General features: G+C 44.4%; 1 protein-coding gene across 1 annotated transcript in view; it reads left to right on the plus strand.

Annotated features, from left to right (window-relative positions):
- Positions 1-851: 851 nt before the first annotated feature.
- The window catches only part of NR4A3 (nuclear receptor subfamily 4 group A member 3), a 29,166-nt gene continuing 11,670 nt past the window's right edge, over positions 852-18,347 (plus strand). Inside the window, exons 1-7 of the mRNA XM_005517335.3 lie at positions 852-1,251; positions 3,765-3,920; positions 6,501-7,387; positions 9,537-9,666; positions 10,627-10,799; positions 16,084-16,283; positions 17,452-17,630. Of these exons, the coding sequence (XP_005517392.1) occupies positions 6,503-7,387; positions 9,537-9,666; positions 10,627-10,799; positions 16,084-16,283; positions 17,452-17,630 (1,567 nt within the window). The 5' untranslated portion in view covers positions 852-1,251; positions 3,765-3,920; positions 6,501-6,502. The remainder of the gene's footprint in view (positions 1,252-3,764; positions 3,921-6,500; positions 7,388-9,536; positions 9,667-10,626; positions 10,800-16,083; positions 16,284-17,451; positions 17,631-18,347) is intronic.

The raw sequence follows: 18,347 nt of genomic DNA on the forward strand, positions 1-18,347 counted from the left end.
TCGTCCACCGCCAGCCCGGTGCCCCAGGCAGACACACGGACACCGAAAGACATTCGGACACAGGCAGTCACAAAGCAGGCGGCAGCCCGGACGATTCTCAGCGCCGCTCGCAGTAGTGCCCGCTCTGTGAGCGGCACCTTCCGCAACCTGCTCCTTGCTCCTGCGCACTGGAAAGTTTCGAAAGAAAAGAAAAAGAGAGTGAAAAAAAAAAAAAAAATATGTGAAAGAAGAGAAAATAATAGGGAAAATTTTTAAAAGGCAAAAAGAAAAAGCATTTTGAAAAAATGAAAAATAAAGTGGAAGAATCCTTTATTAGTTCATCCTAAAAGTTCCACTAAGTAACCAAGCAAAGCTCTTTTCATTTGAGCCACTTCAGTAAAGATACACTAATTTTGTTACTATCACTATCTTAATAATAATAGTAATAATAATAACTATTATTATTATTATTATTATTATTATTATTATTATTATTATTATTATTATTATTATTATTATTATTATTATTATTATTATTATTATTATTATTATCATCATCATCATCATCATCATGCTTGGGAACGACTCGGCAGGCTGCGGCGGGCAGGCGGCCCCGAGGCGGCCGGCCGGCCGTGCCGCCCCGCTGCCGGTGGCTCAGCACGGCTCTGCCGGAGCTCCGCACCGCTCGGCTGTGCGCGGCTGTGCACGGCTCGGCGCGGCGCGGTGCGGCGGGAGCGCGGCGCACACACTGGGGCGGGGGGGGGGGTCAGTAGCGTCAGGCTCCCATGGCGTCACTATTGACGTTTCGCATTCCAGCCGCTCTATGGAGAGGCCGCTAGGGCTCCTCTCACATAAATGACGTTCAGAGAGAGGGAGCGGGAGAGCAGCGCAGAGAGGCGCCTCCGTCCCCTCTCTCCGGCGCAGGCACACGCGCACCCCGGGGCACTCGCACCGGGACGTGGGCACAGGTCCCGGCCCGGCTCCCGCCGCACACGCACAAAGACACATCGCGGCGGCGGCGGCGGCCGCTCGGCATCCCTCGCCCGCCCGCCTGCTCACTCCCTCCCTTCGCCCGGGGACGGGCTCCTGGCTCCTCAGGCTTTTTCAATCCTTTTCCATGCCTCGGGATAACGCACCCTCTGGACCTGCAGCTACCCGGAGTCTGAGGGATTTTGTGTCTCGGGTCCTGCCGCTGGACAGCGCCTACACACGCCTTTAAGGAAGCGGGCACCTACAAACTAGATGTAAAGACGGAACCTCCACAGCAACCGAGTACGTATGCGAGTGAACGGGAGCGGCTGAGGGAGAGGGACGGCGCGGCATGTCCCCACTCCGTGAAAGTTACGCCGCCGGGGTAGAGATGCTGGGGAGATGCCGGCGGCGAGCGATGCGGCTCAGCCGATGCGCTGCCGTGCCGGGCTCTCGCTGAAACTTTTCCCTCACCTTCCCCCCCTCCTCCCCCATCCTCCCCATGGATGCTCAATTGCCGCTCGTCTTCCGAGCCTCCCAGCCTGCCGTCTCGGCAACTCCTGCCGTACGCGGGGCACTGCTGCCCCTCGCAAACGGGAGGGCTGTGGTTGAGAGGAGCGGGAGCCGAAGCCGGTGGTACTAAGGTATTTCTGCTAGTTGTTGTCATGGAAATGATGCTGCCGGCGGCGGCGGGGAGTTTACAGCGCCGGTGATGAATGGCAGCAATTTGTCTCCTTCCTTTAGCCGCGCTTGGGAAATAGGTGGTTCTGTTTGCACAAGTTCAGCTGTCTAATAGGGACGGCGGGGCAGGTTGAGCTCATCTCACTTTGGGAGACAGCAGCCCCCACTCGGCAGCCCAAAGAGCTCGCCCAAGAGGTAATTGCTGGAATGTGACATATTGTATTGAAATGAGACGGGATGTTTGCACGGCACGTCTGCCCGGCATCTGCTCCTCGGAAATGTGCACTTTTCCCTTCGGAGGTCAGAAGTGGTAACGAGGGGCCGCGGTGCTCCGGCACGGGCGGCACCGTGCGGGGAGGCTGGGCTGCGCCGCCGCTGCCCCGCTCCCTGCCCCCGCGGCGCCTCTCTCCTTTGCCTTCTCGCTTTAATAGCTGCGAAAGAAGTTTCAGTCTTGGAAAGAGGCGAGAAAGCGCGGGCGTTGGGTTGTGATATTATGTAGACGGACAGTTATCGGGGCAGCACTGTCGCGATAGCCTGTCCCGAGCGGAGATGCCGCTCACCTTAGCGCGGCTAGTTGAGAACGCTGTTACTTAACTTGCAATTTTTGGATACGATGGAATCCATGCGAGGATATTTCTCAGGGAAAGGGCGTAAGACACTGTTTTATGTAGGGGGATTGGTGTGCTGGGATAGGATTTTTTTTTCTCCAGGAAAAAAAAAAAGTTTGGGAATGAATCGCTAACTTTTATCCAAGCCGCTTCACTCGATTACATTCTTCGCCCTATTTTTCTCTCCTCCGTGGAGACCGTTGTATGCTGGAGTCAAGCCCCGGTTAAAAACAATGGACTAAACCAGACCAGACGGTTTCTTCGGAGGTGAATCTCACGCGATCTCGTGGATATTTGCTGGAGTGACCGTGCGGCTCGGGGCGATCCGTCCCACACCCTCCCCCCCCAAAAAAATCGCCAGCTAACCGGCGGTGGAAATCCAGCACGAAACTTTTTAGTTGAATGGAGCTTCCCCCTCCGCAGTCCCTCCCGGGTAAATGAAGGTTTCGAAACTCGCCTGAAGAAGTCACAATCACAATGGAGTATTTCACGGTTTCCTCCTCGTATTACAGGGTGGGGAGGGGTGTCACTCGGGGCTGAATGTAAAGTGCACGGAGGAAGAAAAGAGCTTTGACAAGGGTAGTTATTTCCTCCTAATTTACAGCCCTTACGGCCCTGCGCTCCTGGCTCGGGCGGCGGCAGCCCGGAGGGGTGCTGCGTGGTTAAAAGCGCAGCGAGTGTCTCTAGGTAACCAGCGGCTCGGGGGAGGGGGGGGTGGGGGTGCAGAAAGGAGCCCTAGGGCGCTCCGCGCCGAGCGGGAAACCGCTTCGCAGGAGCTCGTGAGGGAAGAAAACCTCGGGAGAGAAAGGGATGAGCTGACAGGCACTTAACACCCCGGGAGCTGGCGGGGCTTCAAAGGCGAGGGGCGCGGGTCAGGCAAAAGAAAGACAAGGAGAGGGAGAAAGAGTCGCCGGGGAGCGGCTTCCGTGGGCAGGGGCCGGCGCGGCCGCGCATCCCCCGCGCTGCCGCGGAGCCCGGCTGGCAGCGCCCAGAGGGTCCGGGGGAGGCGGCTGGGCTGCGCTCCCTCCCCCGCGCCGGCAGTGATGGGCCCGGAGACACCGCAAAGGGTTAGCCGGGCCGGCAGGACACCACTCAAGTCTGGCCGGTACCTTGCATAGAAACTCCCAGCCTGCTTTTCCCCGGTCTCTGCATCACAAAAAGATAAAGTTCTCACGGGGAAGTGGACGCTCAGGGATGCTGTCCCGCTTGTTGTAGTCACCCCGCCCGGGGTTCTCCTCTTGCCTTCCCCAAGCTCCTCTTTCGGAAACCAAACCGGCGGCTCCCTTGTCTCAGCCGGTGCTCTCTTGCCTTTTGTGTGAGGAGGGAGCGGGAGCCGGCAGGAATGCGCTCCCCGGCCGGCTCTCCCTTCCCACCCGCGGGGCGAGGCGGGGGATTGGCGTGCGAGCGCGGGGGACGGTCCCCCCGCTTCCCCATGAGCGCCGCGCCGGGGGGAGGCGGGGGGCTCCCCTCTGCCCTCCGGGCACCGCCGCCCCTGACTGTGCCTTGTCTCCCGCCGCCGGCGGACAGAGCCCGGGTCGGAAGAGCGCCCCCCGCCCAGGCCAGGCCCCGGGCCCGCCTCCGCAGAGAGGTCCCAGCCGGCACCCACCCCGCCGCCGCCGCAGCCCGCCGCCGCCTCCGTCCGCACCTCCAGCCCCACCATTCAGCGCGCAAGATACCCACCAGGTAAGCTGCCGCCCCGGGAGAAGGGCAGGAGGAGGAGTAGAGGGGTGCGGGAGCTCCTGGCGGGGCCCCTAGTCTTCCCAAATCCCTTCGGCATCATCGGCGCCCGACGTCCCGGGGAGTTTAAATCCCAAAAGGATCAGAGAAGCGCATGCCTTTCGCAGCGCTTTTGGCGATGCCGTGCCTAGGCACACGGGGCTGCAAGCCCCTCGCCAAAGACGTGCCAGATTTAAGGGGAAGCTGGTTGGGGGTGCTAGTGTCCCTGTGAGGAGCCCAGCTTGCCTGGCGTTAAACTGGGCATCTTTTACCTCAAGTTCTCGCAAAGAAAGCAGAACACCATGGTAATTGCTCCTAATGTCCCTGCCCTGGATGCTTTTACCCATTCATTTGGGTTTTGATGACAGCTTGCTCTTCAATGCACCTCCTGTGGGGCTTTTTCTTCCCTTGTTTTAATATTATTGGATAAAGAAAAAATTCCCCAAGTTATTTACTTTGCCAGGGGAATTAATACTGGTGCCCTAAGTGGAAAAGTAGGGGTTAGACTTAGACAAGTGCGTTGGCAAAAGGCGAGGTAGGAGGAGTCCCACAGAGCCAGGAGAGACCAGACCTTTAGGTTAGGGATATTTTTTCAGTCCTCCGGTCAGAGTTATTTTAGACTTCTGTTTTTCTACTCCGCTTTGCACAGAATTCAGTGGCATAACTCTGTTATGCTCAAAAAAATGCAGAAAAGGGGCATAATGATCTGTTCCCTTGAACTCCTGCTCATTTTCTGAGCTAGCAAAAAAGCCTTTTTCCTTCACAGAGCTGTGTATCAACACGTCCACTTGTGACATTAGCTGTGAACTCACTGTTGTGTTCCTCCGTCAGTTCTCAGTGGAGGTGTGTGGAAAGAATTTCTTTCCTTTTTTATTTGATTAAGCACTGATCACTATGTTTTAAGAGCCAGTCCTTAAACTAACAAATGATAGTGATACGATTTGCCAGGAAATGTGTGTGCGTGGAATGGCATGGACAGAAATTGACAGGGGAAAAAAAGAGAACAGTAGAATAATACATAAATAACATTGGGAGGCAAGGCTTGGGGGAGGGTTGTCCTGCCTTCTGCTTCAAGCTTTTGGGTTTAAGGCAAGGAAGTTCTTAATTTCAGGAAACAGCACTAATATTTTTCTCAGATTTTAGTGTTTTCTTGAGAAGAAGAAAGATGTGAATGGTTTGTGACAGAGTGATAATTCAAATTTGGTGCTTAGTTTAAATATGTTTATCTGCAAAGCAGGCAGAAAAGAATTAAAACTTGATTTAAAACAAATTATTTGGATTCCTGCATGCCAGGAGTGAATATTTTAAAATTGTAAGTGAAAAGAGTTCTTAAAATGTTGAGGAAAACCTCATTATTTTCAAGGCAGGTTTGTTGGTTTTTTTTAACATAAATTATTTCTCAAGTGCTTCTGGAATATAAATTACCATGATTAAGAAGAGATGAACTACACTTAATTTAGATATACATTTAATCCTTATTTACTTTTCTCTTTATGATAAATTTTTTACTAATTGATGTGTTTTATTCTTCTGCTGTAGAACCAAAATACACCACACACTTTTAGTTTGAGTTGCAAATATTGGTCTAGAACCTCACAGTGTTTAGTCAGGCAAACCTCAGTGAATTGCAGAATTGGGTCTCTTATTTCCTGTGACCAGCAAATTACATGGCAGACTAGTAGGAAATGTAAAAGAAAATAACAATCAGATCTTTTTAGCCAGGCACTGTATTGCTTCAACCATCCCAGCTATCAGTGAACCGCATTAAGTTTTATGACTAATGAATAAAACCAACTGTATTACTGGCCTCAACTTTGCTTTCCCATGAAAACAGAAATACCACATACCTTTTATCCTACATTTTTGCTAATTGAAGGGGTTGTTGTACCTTCCACTTTTTAAAGGAGAACATTCTGCCAGAGATAAGCCTTAAAACTAATAATGAGACAGCAACTTTAAATTATTAGCAACCTTAAATTATTAGCTGACCAGAAATATTCTTCAAAGGTCCAGAGCTGATTAAGCAAAATTGATGTTTGCAAGTCCTGAGTAGGAAACCTTGTGATTTGAGTAATTCCTCTGACATGCACGGCAGATGCTGTTTCTTTTAAAATAACTACAATTTTTATTATTATGCATTTGATAATCTTTTTACCCTTCATGAAAATTTTACAGCATGATTGCATGCATACAGAGATAGATTTAGAGTCATAAACTGTTCTCATTCTGCTTATCTAATTCTCATTGACACCTATGTATATTAAGCAGCAGATGTAGGGCAGCTTGAGATGGATTCTTCTCTCACTGACACTGGTATAAATGTGAGTTTCTCCCTTAACTAGATGAGAGGAGGCTCCATAGGCTTAGTCGGTGCCTGACGCATATTTCTTGTTGAAAGGAAAAGGCTCGAGGCTAATTTAAATGTCTGGATGGGAGTTGGGTGCCTATCTGAGCTCTGGGAAAGCTTCTAGGAAAGAAGTTTGGGAGGGCACTGGCCACGGCCTGGTGCACTGGGCCTGTTGTTAACGTGCCCCTTTGCCCCCGCAGATATGCCCTGTGTGCAAGCGCAGTATAGTCCTTCACCGCCCGGTTCGAATTATGCATCCCAGACCTACGCGTATGGCTCGGAGTACAGCTCAGACATCATGAACCCTGACTATGCCAAGCTGACCATGGAGCTGAGCAGTACCGAAATCACTGCCACTGCCACCACGTCCCTTCCCAGCTTCAGCACCTTCATGGAGGGTTACTCTGGCAGCTATGAGCTCAAGCCTTCCTGCCTCTACCAAATGCAAACTGCCTCCTCTGGCCAGAGGCCCCTCATAAAGATGGAAGACACCCGGCTGTCCCCATACCAGCCCTCCCTGCCCCCATCCACAGATGAGGGCATGCCCAGCACTTCCATGTACTTCAAGCAATCTCCACCCTCCACGCCCACCACACCCGGCTTCCCTGCTCACCAGGGCCTGTGGGACGAGCCCCCGCTGCAGCCCACGCAGACCTGCCTGCCTCCCGGCCACCTGATGGACGCCCCCCCCATGAAGGCCGTGCCTCCGCGCTTCCCTCTCTTCCACTTCAAGCACTCGCCTCCGCACACGCCGTCCGCGGCCGCCCACATGTGCTACGACCCTGCCTCCCTGAGCCTGCCCCTGGGCTCCGACAGGCCCGCCGCCAGCCAGGCTCCCATGGAGGGCCATTCCTACGGGCTTCACCTGGCCAAAAGACCAGCCACCTTAGCCTTCTCACCACTCGGCCTCAACGCAGCCACCTCCAGCCTGATGGGGGAGAGCAGCGGGAGCGGCAGCAGTGGCCTCCCGTCTCCGCCCAGCAGGAGCTCTTCGTCTGGGGAAGGCACCTGCGCTGTCTGTGGAGATAATGCCGCCTGCCAGCACTACGGGGTGCGGACATGTGAGGGCTGCAAGGGCTTTTTCAAGGTGAGAGCTCCGCGCTTCGCTTCCCTCCCTGCTTGCTCCCACCTCACTGCCCTCTGTCCCCACATGCTCCTGGTCCTGACCTCGGCCTTCAGGGACATCGTGTGTTAAAACTCAGGGTCCCCCCGGCAGGGTGGGAGGGAGACCCAAAGTTTTTGCAGAAGGTCGAGGAGAGCCCTCTGTAGGATGAGAGGATCAGGCAGTCTCTGCTGGGAAGAGGCTATGGCAGTGGTCTGGGGGAATCATATCTCCGGTCTGCCAGCATTCCTCAATGGGACATAGCTCGCCCCAGTTTAAGCTATGAACTGCATTTATTCTGCAGTGAAACTCATTGGAGTACATTCAGCCTGGGTTTTACTCAGTCATCAATTCCAATTATACTTTGAAAAAAATCCCTGAAATCGTAAAGTCCATTTAGTATTTTAGGCGGTGGCAGCGGTGCCGTTTGATGTCCAGGGGCGGTCGGTGTGAGCAGGAATTCAGGGTGGTCAGCACCAGGAAGAAACTGGTTTCACTCATGGGACAAACCCAAGTACTTCTTGTTGCTTTTGGTTGCTGCCTAGTCATTATCCTTCAGCTCAGGAGCCCGGGGAATCCTTACCAGGGGAAAGCTGCCTGCAGAGCAGTGACTAAGCACTGCACAGAGTCCTGGTGCCTGCTCTGCAATGAGGGCAGCTTTGCAGCTGAATAGCAACACAAATAAATTGCACACAGCAGTTTCTCAGTGGAAGCTCTGTGCTTATATTTTCAAGAGCTGAATATACTCTTTTTTTATCTTAGGTTTGGGTGCTTTGTATTTTCCTTTCAGCAGACTGAGTTGGGATTCCAGTATTAATTTCAGAAATAGCTTGTTTAAATGAAGACTTTTGGTAGGATGGTTTTGGGCAGCAAGTTTAAGATTTGAAATGTTTGGGGTTGATTTTGTGTATTTCTTCTTTCTAAGATAGCAGTTATGCTTCTGTTCTGGTAAAAGATACAATGGGAACAAAAACAGTCCCTAAATATTTGGGGGGAGGGCTTACAACATTATTTTATTGTAGGTGGAGCTATTAATAATAATAATCCTTTGACCATATGACAACATACATATATCCTATAAAACTAATTTGTTATTTAGATATAACTAGAAAAGGGACACAAATAACATGGAAAAAGCAACTCTTATTATCCCAAACCTGCCCCTGTGGAAATCAATAGCATGTCCTTGAGTTGTAACTTATTCTGCAAAATTAAACTGTTTTCAGCTCCAAATCACAGTGAACAATATTTGCTTTGTCTCTTACATTTAGTACATTGAGGCTGTTATTTTATAACAAACACAAATTACGGAATAAAATTTATCCATTAATTTAATTGCAGTGAAAGATTTAATATTGAATATTGAGTTGATAAATTTGTTCCTGGTGTTTTTTCTAGTAATACTTTTTTTGGATATTATTTATTGATGTATCTTTCATTTTAAGCATGGCAGCATGGTAGCTTTTTGCATTAATATTTCTTGCATTCTTTCAAAGCTTACCAGGTTTTTACAAATTTTGATTTTATTTTTTTCAACATGACTTTAGAGTTATTTAAATTTACATAACTATGTCATCTTTCTGTCTTTTTTCCTCAGGTCAGGTTAACTTTCAGAAAGTATTTAGCAAAACATATTTTGTAGGGGTTTCTGGTATTTTTATTTTTCTCTCTGATGATTTTAATGGCTAACCAAACCAGTTATTGTGGTATCTGACTAACAATAGTGATAGCAAGAGAAATACATTGCAGATAATTTTGATTTTATTTTAATAAGGTCAGCAATAATCAAGGGAATGAACCAAGTAGAAAATTGTTCCCAAAGGGATATTAAAAGCGGAGATAATCTAATCCCCAAAGGTAGATGTGATGACCTGGTAATTTCAGATATGATTTTATCATTCAAAGTTGCCTGTCTCCAGAGACTTGCTTCAGAACAATCCTAGATGATTTTCATTGTCAGCAGCTAGCACTAATAAAATTGTTTTTCCTGCAGGCTAGTGTGTTAGGAAATTAATTTTATCTAATTATATGAATTGCACTGTCACTTTTCATGTTGTAATTAAAACGCATTTTGTCAGGTTCTAAGTTGCTCAAGAAACAATCAGTTTACTATTTTTGTGTTGCATTTTCACAGAGAACAGTTCAGAAAAATGCAAAATATGTTTGTCTGGCAAATAAAAACTGCCCAGTGGACAAGAGACGTCGTAACAGATGCCAATACTGCCGGTTCCAGAAGTGTCTCAGTGTCGGCATGGTTAAAGAAGGTAAGGACTGTGGCTATTTATGATCCCAGAAAACTAAAATATTATGTTTAATGAATCTGTGTCTCTGTGTGTGTGTGTGTGTGTGTGTGTGTGAACATGGATGCCTCTACAATAAATTTGTCAGTGATGAGATTCATAATTTACCCCAAAATATGTGCATATATGTAATAATGTATTGATTTTGTGCTTTTCACCCCAATTATCATATTTAGACTATAGACCCCAGAGTTCAAGAGCAGCAAGGTCACAAGAGGATAATTTGACAGTGGCCAAAATGTCTCCTTTATTAACTTTGAACATTGCTCGATAATGCTGTTGTCTTCCCCTTGTTAGCTCACTGGGGGCTGCACTGGATTGTGTGCATTTTAACATAGGATCTCCTTTCATTCCCATAAGCTGATTGTAAATTTGCAATTAATTTAAATGGAAACAGGATCAACTCATTAGTCCCAATTCTGCAAATATTTAAGCATGTGAGTAATATTGTGTGAGCAGCCCCACTGCAAATACTGACATGGATAATATAACCTATATAGTGTGACCGTATTTTTTCAAATGCTTCAAGAAAGCTAAAATTACTTTGAATGAATGCCTCTGCCATTTAACAGGGACACTGGTGGTAGAAATACTAAAATCTATGTTTCACATTCAGCTTTTTTTCAGCAGTGGAGTGTCACGGGCACACGTACACGGGCACGCTGACGTGCTGCAAACAAAGCATGGACACAAGGAACACAGCTGGGCTCTCACTAAGCAGCTACATTGCTGCTTATGATCATAGGTCTGATACAGTTCTGGTGCCATTTGTGCTCCTTTGCAGTGAAAGAACATGTGCAGAAACTGGAAAATGCTCTTATTTTTGCTGGTCTTGCCCCTGTAAGGAAAGCAGGGTGTTCATTCTTATGAACATTATTTGCTAGTACCTTCACAACTGATTCCCTTCGGATTTTTTTCACCTAGTTGTCCGTACCGACAGCCTGAAAGGGAGAAGAGGTCGGCTGCCTTCCAAACCAAAGAGCCCCTTACAGCAAGAACCCTCTCAGCCCTCCCCGCCCTCTCCTCCCATCAGCATGATGAATGCCCTCGTTCGAGCTTTAACCGACTCCACGCCCAGGGAGCTGGACTATTCAAGAGTATGTCTCACTTTTCTTTCCCTATTTGCTTTCCGCACAGAAATGATTTGCAAGCTGCATTTCTCCTGACCAGTTGGTTTGCCAAAATGAAATTAAGTGTGAAATTCGGATGAGTGTAGAAATCTGTCCAGCCCGCTGTTGTCTTTTCGTGATAGGTGGACAATGAGAGGAAAGGAAGTGCAGTAGATATTAGTGTTTGTAACTATTCATTGTGAGGATCTCAATCACAAAATAATCTAATAATCTGCAGTACATTCAGTGGCTGAGTGAAAGCAAAAATGCATAGATAAATAGAGCACTCTTCTTGCAAAAAGGCTGTGACAAAACACAATCAATTATGATGTCATTGATTAACCAGGAGCAAGTACTTGAATGTCCAATGTCTTAACTTCCATTTCCCGAAGGCTAAAATTTAACAGCACTTCCCTAATATTCAGATAGAAGGGTTGCAGAATGTGACAGTGGATGAATAGGACAATTCCTGTTGAAATCAATAGGAATTTTGCCATTATTTTAATGGGAACAGGGTTGGCTTTGGATACCCCAGCATAAATATTCCTTCAGTAAAACTCACATTTTTAAAACAAGCCTTTAAAAATTAAAATTCTGAAAAATCAGCAAAGCTTTACTAAAGGTAATATATTTTTGTAACCTTGTTCTTTAATGTATCATACTCACAATATAAATATTCATGGAATATTCTGAAAGCTGAAAAAAAATGTTCTGTAGTTATCAAAATACACCATTGAAATGGCTTGTTTAATACAATTCTTAGGCAAGTTGATACAGGATAAGAAAAGAATACAGCTATGGAAAAACAAAATCAAATTCTTCCCCCTTAAAGAAATATGATTAAATTTGAGATTGTAGAAAATAGAAACTGCACTCAGACAATAACTCCATTGGCCATTTATCACTTGTTGCTAAGTAATATTTAATCCTAAAGCATATTTACTGCAATTATATAAAAATTAAGTTATGCTATTTTAAACTATACTTATATATATTTTAGCAATTTAAAGCATGCTGTAACATATTTTCTTCAAACTAATCTGTAAGTATTAAATCATACAATTTTTCAAGTTATTATCAAGAATCTAGCTGTTCAGTGTATGACAACCTACTATGGGGAGAATGCATTAGCAGTATCTACATGTACCTTAACTTACCCAGAATGTCTCAGGGATCATTCTGTAAATACCAAGGTGTGTGACGAGCCGTGCTCTTTGATAGAAATCTGCTGGGTTCCACAGAATTACAGGAGTCCAGAGGCCATAGTTTGTATTTATTTATTGATATAAAGTTCTTTTGCATTTACAGAAAACTGAACAAAATTTACGTACTTTTATGTGATTTTTTTTTTCTTTGTCCTACAGTAATTATTTCTCTTTTAATGAAAACAACCCACAGATTTAGTTGTTGAGCAATTCTGTTGGACATTACAGGGAGCATATGATTGAAAGTAAATTAATTTAGTCTTGGTAGCTAAAAGATTAAGTATGATTATCTGTTAGAACATATTAATATCTAAGTTTTTCTTTACACTAAAATATATAATAGTCTGTTATGCCCAGCGGTACTGAAATGACAAAAATATTCTACAATAAATTATGTTTTTTCATAGACCGTTATACTTATTTTGAAAAGTTAGAAGAGGTCAGAAACAAAAGCTGTGTAAAGAGCAAGATTAACTGCATTTAATGAATTTATTGAAACATGCCGTAAACACACTGCAATGCTAAAATATTCCTATGAAGAATAATCGTGTACCTGTAAAGACTAGCTTACGGCATGTTCAGCTAGGCTGTGACCTTGCTGTGCACCGCAAATGGGCAGATCTGGAAACCTGGCTTTGGAGTTATCCCTGACACTTCTGCAGATACGACCTTAAAGTTCAGCATGGTCTTAATGTTTACAAGCTGTAATATCTTGACCATCTTAAAAATACTGATAGGAGTTTCGGAGAAAGGAGTGTATCCCTTCCCTCCAGAAAGCCCTGCAGACACACACACACAGAGCAACCCAGGAAGAAAGCAAAACAAAAAATAAATTACATAAGCTACAAACTTTACACCAAAACATTGGAAACAGTTCTGTTCAGAACATGGCTGCTTTTCATCTCAGCGCTGGTTTTAACTTACCAGTCCACAGCAGTGGTATATTTAGGTACTTGGTTTCAAAAGGCAATTGCCAAGGGCCGTAGTCTGGTCTCACACCTGTTTACTGGTACAAGTCCGAGTTTACACTTTTAAGGAAGTGAGATGAGAAACAGACCCAATATCTTGCCATTCTTATTCATGCAGAGTAGGCACCAACACGAATAGAAATGTTGCCTTTTCAGAGGGGGAGTGCAGCATTTAGGCAATCATCTCCCCCCCCCCATCCCCTTCCTGGGCCACAAAATTAAGCACATATCATGGCTTTTGGAAAAATGAGTGTAGGCTTTCGTCTGTGCAGAGAAGTTATTGTTAGACTTTTGCAGCTATAGCCGTCAATGAGCAACTGATGAAAGCAGGCAAAGGGCAGAGCTAAGTTGTGCTATCAGGCTCCCCAACCTCAGGCTTTCCAAATGTCTTCAGATATAACATACAAGTTAATGTTGCTTGCACAAGCAACCCCCTCCTTAAGTAACAGTCATATTTAATTTGATTCCCAAAGGAGCTCCAAGGAAGAGAGGGGGACAGAGCTTTGTTGTTTTTCTTTCTCCCCGTTTGGCTCCAGTTTACATAGGGCAGGTTTAGAAGTGCAGATCGGAGGAAGCCCTTCCGTCCTGTGGCCTCCTGACCAAGGGCAGGATTGCCAGCTGTCTTGGTCACAAGTTAGATCAAATATCACTTCTTCTCCATGAAATAATCATGGAAAAAACTCGTAATTGTGATTCATGAAACAGAAACATACATATTGTTTATTGTTACTTGTATCCTCCTAAGTCTGTTACAAGTAATATTTTATTTTGACAACTATTTTTAAGTTCTAATACTTTATAGCGAGCAGCTGAAAATTATACAATTCCATATAATCTTTTACCTTTCTTCTAAAATTGCTCTCGTGGGATAGTCTATGTTAAAAAATACAGGTTATAATTTTTTTTGATGCATTTAATTTGATTCAGTGCCCAGCATGGGGTATACCACACTGTAGCATTCACAGTTACACGACATAATGCAGCATTCAGCTTCACTAGAAAATGTTTAAACTTTACCTTACTTTTGCCAAAGGAATGTTTTATAAATATTTGGAACAAATTAACACCTTGCATAATTATGCTGTTGTGATGAGTTATATTTAGAATGAACTCATTCAGAATGGGTAGTATATTTTTTCTTTTCCTTCTCCTTTACTGCTCAAAGGATCAAGAACATGTCTTGGCTGAGCAATACCTGTCATGAGGCAGGAGTTTCCATCAGCCTGTTTAGTTTCCCCGTACAGTAAGAAAGAGTCATAGGTCAGCCCCTGTGTAGCAAGGTATATCTCCCAGAGACAGAATGCACACTTGTGGCTTGCTCTGCAGCTTCACTTAGAGAGGGTCCAGAACATGCATGGTCTCTGAAAAAGCAAATTGTCTTTTTCTACCCATTAATTTCTTGTGTGCATCTTGCTGCAGTCCGGTGCCAGGAGTAGTTGGTTCCTGATGCTTGAGCATCCTCAACTGCTCCATTCAAGTGGGGGTCTGAACACAAAGATGATGCAGCATACAGATTTCTCTACTGCTGCTCCCCACCTTCTCTGTATTGTGACCTCTACCGGCCTCAGTGTCACAGGATCCTTTGGAGCAGCTGAGGCAAAATTTGTCTCCATATGAACTTTATAAGAAGGATTGCACGTGTCACCAGCTGAATAGGGATGTGAGCTGGAATTTACTGTGATTAAACTCATGCAGTTAGTGTTTGGTGAGCAGAACAGAGTCACTAAGAGCTAGTACCAGGACCCAGATACAGACAGAGGTCTCTAGGTTTGCTGTGGTTCTCCCATCAGTCAGCAACTCTGACATTTTGTCCTTCATCCCTTACCTGCCAACAGCAACCAGCTCCAGCTAGGAGAGGCGGAGCGCAGGACAGCTACCTGAGAAGTTCTGCTTGCTGCCCCATCTCTCTGTCCTGCACAGAGGTGACTTTTGGGTTGCAGTTAGCAACTTGGGTGATATCTGCAGCCCATGTTTGTAATATGGTCCTTCCAGGCTGCCAGACCACTGTTAGTGATGGGGAAAGAGTTTTTTTCTGCTTCCGCTCTGGCTTGGAGAGTTGCTAGAGTGGCCTTTGGGCCGATGGACTCAAGCCTAAATGCATGTGGGAAATTGTTTCCAAAAGGTATGCAGGCTTCTTTTAGCCAGGGAGACTACCTCAGCCTTTCTTTGGCTGAACTCATAAGAGAGTTCGTGGGTATGAAGTCTCTCCCAGAAATAACCCATCCCTGTCTGATGATGAGGATGTTACTACAATAAATGCCACATTATTCAGTACCTGCTTAGAAAGCCAGCAGCACTTTCCAAGCACAGAATTGAACTAAGCCACAAAAGCTCCTGTTGTATTTTCTGCCAAGAGAGAGAGAGCAGTGTCAAAGGAGTGACAGGGATCCACCGGTGATGAAGTAGGAGATAGTGGGGAGGGAGCTGTCAGAGGGTCACAGGGAAGCTGAGCAAGCTGAGACTGTCAAATAGCTGCCTGGAAGAGTTATGACCACATAAGCAGGATAATAGGTTCTGCTGAACCTCAAATGCTTCAATTTGAAGGATAAGAGGTGATATGGGGCAGCTGGTTTACTTTGAACCAATTCTGTATTCAAATGAAGCAATGCTGCATGTGTCAGATAAAATGTGATTTATCTTACGTGTCTCTATCACTGTCAGATAAAATGCACTTTGTGAGGTTTTTGGAAGAAATCTGCATTTATGACATACTCAGACAAATTCATCAATGGGAAAAGTGTTTCATTGTAGTAAGCTAAATAATGTTCTTCTTCTAGTGTGATGCAAATTATCCTACCCACCAGGTTTCTATTTCTGTTTACTAATAGCATATAGATACTTGTAAAATGTGATATTGTATTTTAGTTATAAATTTGAAATTACTTCTATACATATGGAAATATTTTTGTAATATCTATCTGAATAACAAAATGCCCATAGGTAACCAAATAAGTAGGTAGATGTAGACCTATTTTTTATGTCTTTGTAAATAATACCAGCTTCGCCACAGAAGGAAATGTTGTTGGGCAAGTAATGCTGTATGTTTCACAGAATGCCCTTAAATGCATATAACCTTGCTTTCTGTGGCTTTCATTTTAGTACTGTTCCACTGATCAGGCTGCTGCAGGCACAGATGCAGAACATGTACAACAGTTCTATAATCTTCTGACTGCCTCCATTGACATAACTAGAGGCTGGGCAGAAAAAATCCCAGGATTTACTGACCTCCCAAAAGAAGATCAGACATTACTCATAGAATCAGCTTTTTTGGAGCTGTTTGTACTAAGACTCTCCATCAGGTAACTATTTATTTAATTTCCTCTTAAGATGATGTGAAAAATCATCTATCTGAATATTTTTAAGGAGTAAATATGGTGCTATCTTTGAACATTGTCATTTGTACCAAAAAAAAAAAGCACAAAAAATCAGCAATGTCTGCATACAAAGGTTATAATGTTTAATTTGTTTTACACTGCAGGAAAAATCAAGACGGTAATTTAAAAAGAGATCATAGGTGTCACTTATGTGCTTCTTTTATTTCATCTGTCCCATCTTTTTCCTACATAATAATCAAAATTGATCCTCAGGTACTATTTGACCAAGCCTTCTTCATACTCTTAAGTATGGAATATAGAAACACACCTCAAGTATCAAAGTTTTTTTGTTTTCCCTTTGTCATCTCCCTTTTAAAATATTTAAAATCTTGCTCAGATTGGTTTTCTTTTTAGTGCCAAGTAATTTAATAGAGTGAGATGCTGTTTGTCAGTCTAGAACTAGTTAAGGCACTTTACCAAATCCACTTTCAGGAACTGGCAAAATTGCAGACTGGTGATTTCAGCTATGACATTGTTTATTTAGGTTGAAAATAACCTTTGCATGTGTTTTTTAACAAAATTATTGGTAATGGAGAGGGAAAAAGAGGAGAGTTTGGCTGTAATTTCCCTCTTGCTGACAGGTTTTCATATAAAAGAGTTTATGCAGTTATGTGTATTGTCCTGCATTACTGCACATGTTCTCCATTGTTTTTTGCTTGCCAATTTTTACAATCTGATAAAAGCAGATGATACTAAGTATATGCTGAGAGTTGCAGAACCTATCTTTTTTACTAGTTTTGTATGTCAAAATACACTCACTTAGTATTCCTTTGGTTCAAACATACAGTATTTAATGCAAAATGTCTTCTCTGTTTATGCCTTTGGGCAGGACCAAAATCTTAACTAATTAGACAGTCTACACCACATGCTACAGCTAACCTCAGGCTTATAACTCTACCAAGTAAGCAATCACAGAAGCTTGTTTGTTGTACTTTGGCCCCAAGGGAGAAACATATTGTCAAACGTGAATGCCCACATATGTCTCAGGATAATATGCCTTGGATTTTAAATGACAGACGCTTCAATACTGGTTATGCATTTTTCTGTAAAGTAGAAGACGCATTTGTAATTTTTTCAATTGTTTTTATTTGAGGTCTGATACTGCTGAGGATAAGTTTGTATTCTGCAATGGACTCGTGCTTCATAGACTTCAGTGCCTTCGTGGATTTGGGGAGTGGCTCGACTCTATTAAAGACTTTTCCTTAAACTTAAAGAGCCTTAACCTTGATATCCCAGCCTTAGCAAGTCTATCAGCTCTAACTATGATTACAGGTAAGTGCTCCTTTGCTAACAGAAAACTTCATACTCTGGTGCTGTGCTTTATTGTAGATTCAAGAAATTTCAGTTAATTTAGCTATATTCAGGGTGAAGAAATTATGATTTTTAAGCACTAACATGCCCATCCTGAAATTGTGGATTAACATTAGGCTATCAGACACCTCTCTTAAAATGTAAACTATTTCTTTGCAACTTCATTGTTTTCTTGGAGTAGTCTCTAAAAAGCAAACTGCTTCCAAGCAAATGGTGTAGTTCCTACAAAAATATTCAAGACACTTGCTGAAGTCCCAGAAAATATTAATGAAATTACCAGAGCTAGGTCTCCTGTGTAGGAATAGTAATATCAAGGCAGCTTGAGACCTAGAAGCCATACAGCTAGCATAGCTCATCTCTCAGCAAGATAGCTAGACCAGAAAGAGTGCTCCATGAGGGCAGGCAGGCTTTTTGGTATAGCCAGGCTAGCCTAGGTATTCCATGTACTGCTTTTCTGAGAGAGGAAAATCAGAGAATAATGAGAAAAAAGTCACATTCCGCAGTTGTACAAAAGCTTTTGGGTGTGCATGTGACCATATGACCCTTTCTGCCTGCTGGGGTGAACAGCAGGGAACTAATGTCAGAATCTGCCAAATCTGTCCAGTAAGTACAAAACAGAGGAACATAACCTTTTAAAGTGTAATTTCTGCATTCCTGAAACAATAAAGCCACTGCATA

Source organism: Pseudopodoces humilis, chromosome 1, assembly GCF_049639895.1.
Source record: "Pseudopodoces humilis isolate 2021_Gansu_Grassland_sample_001 chromosome 1, ASM4963989v1, whole genome shotgun sequence".
Taxonomy (NCBI): Eukaryota; Metazoa; Chordata; class Aves; order Passeriformes; family Paridae; genus Pseudopodoces; species Pseudopodoces humilis.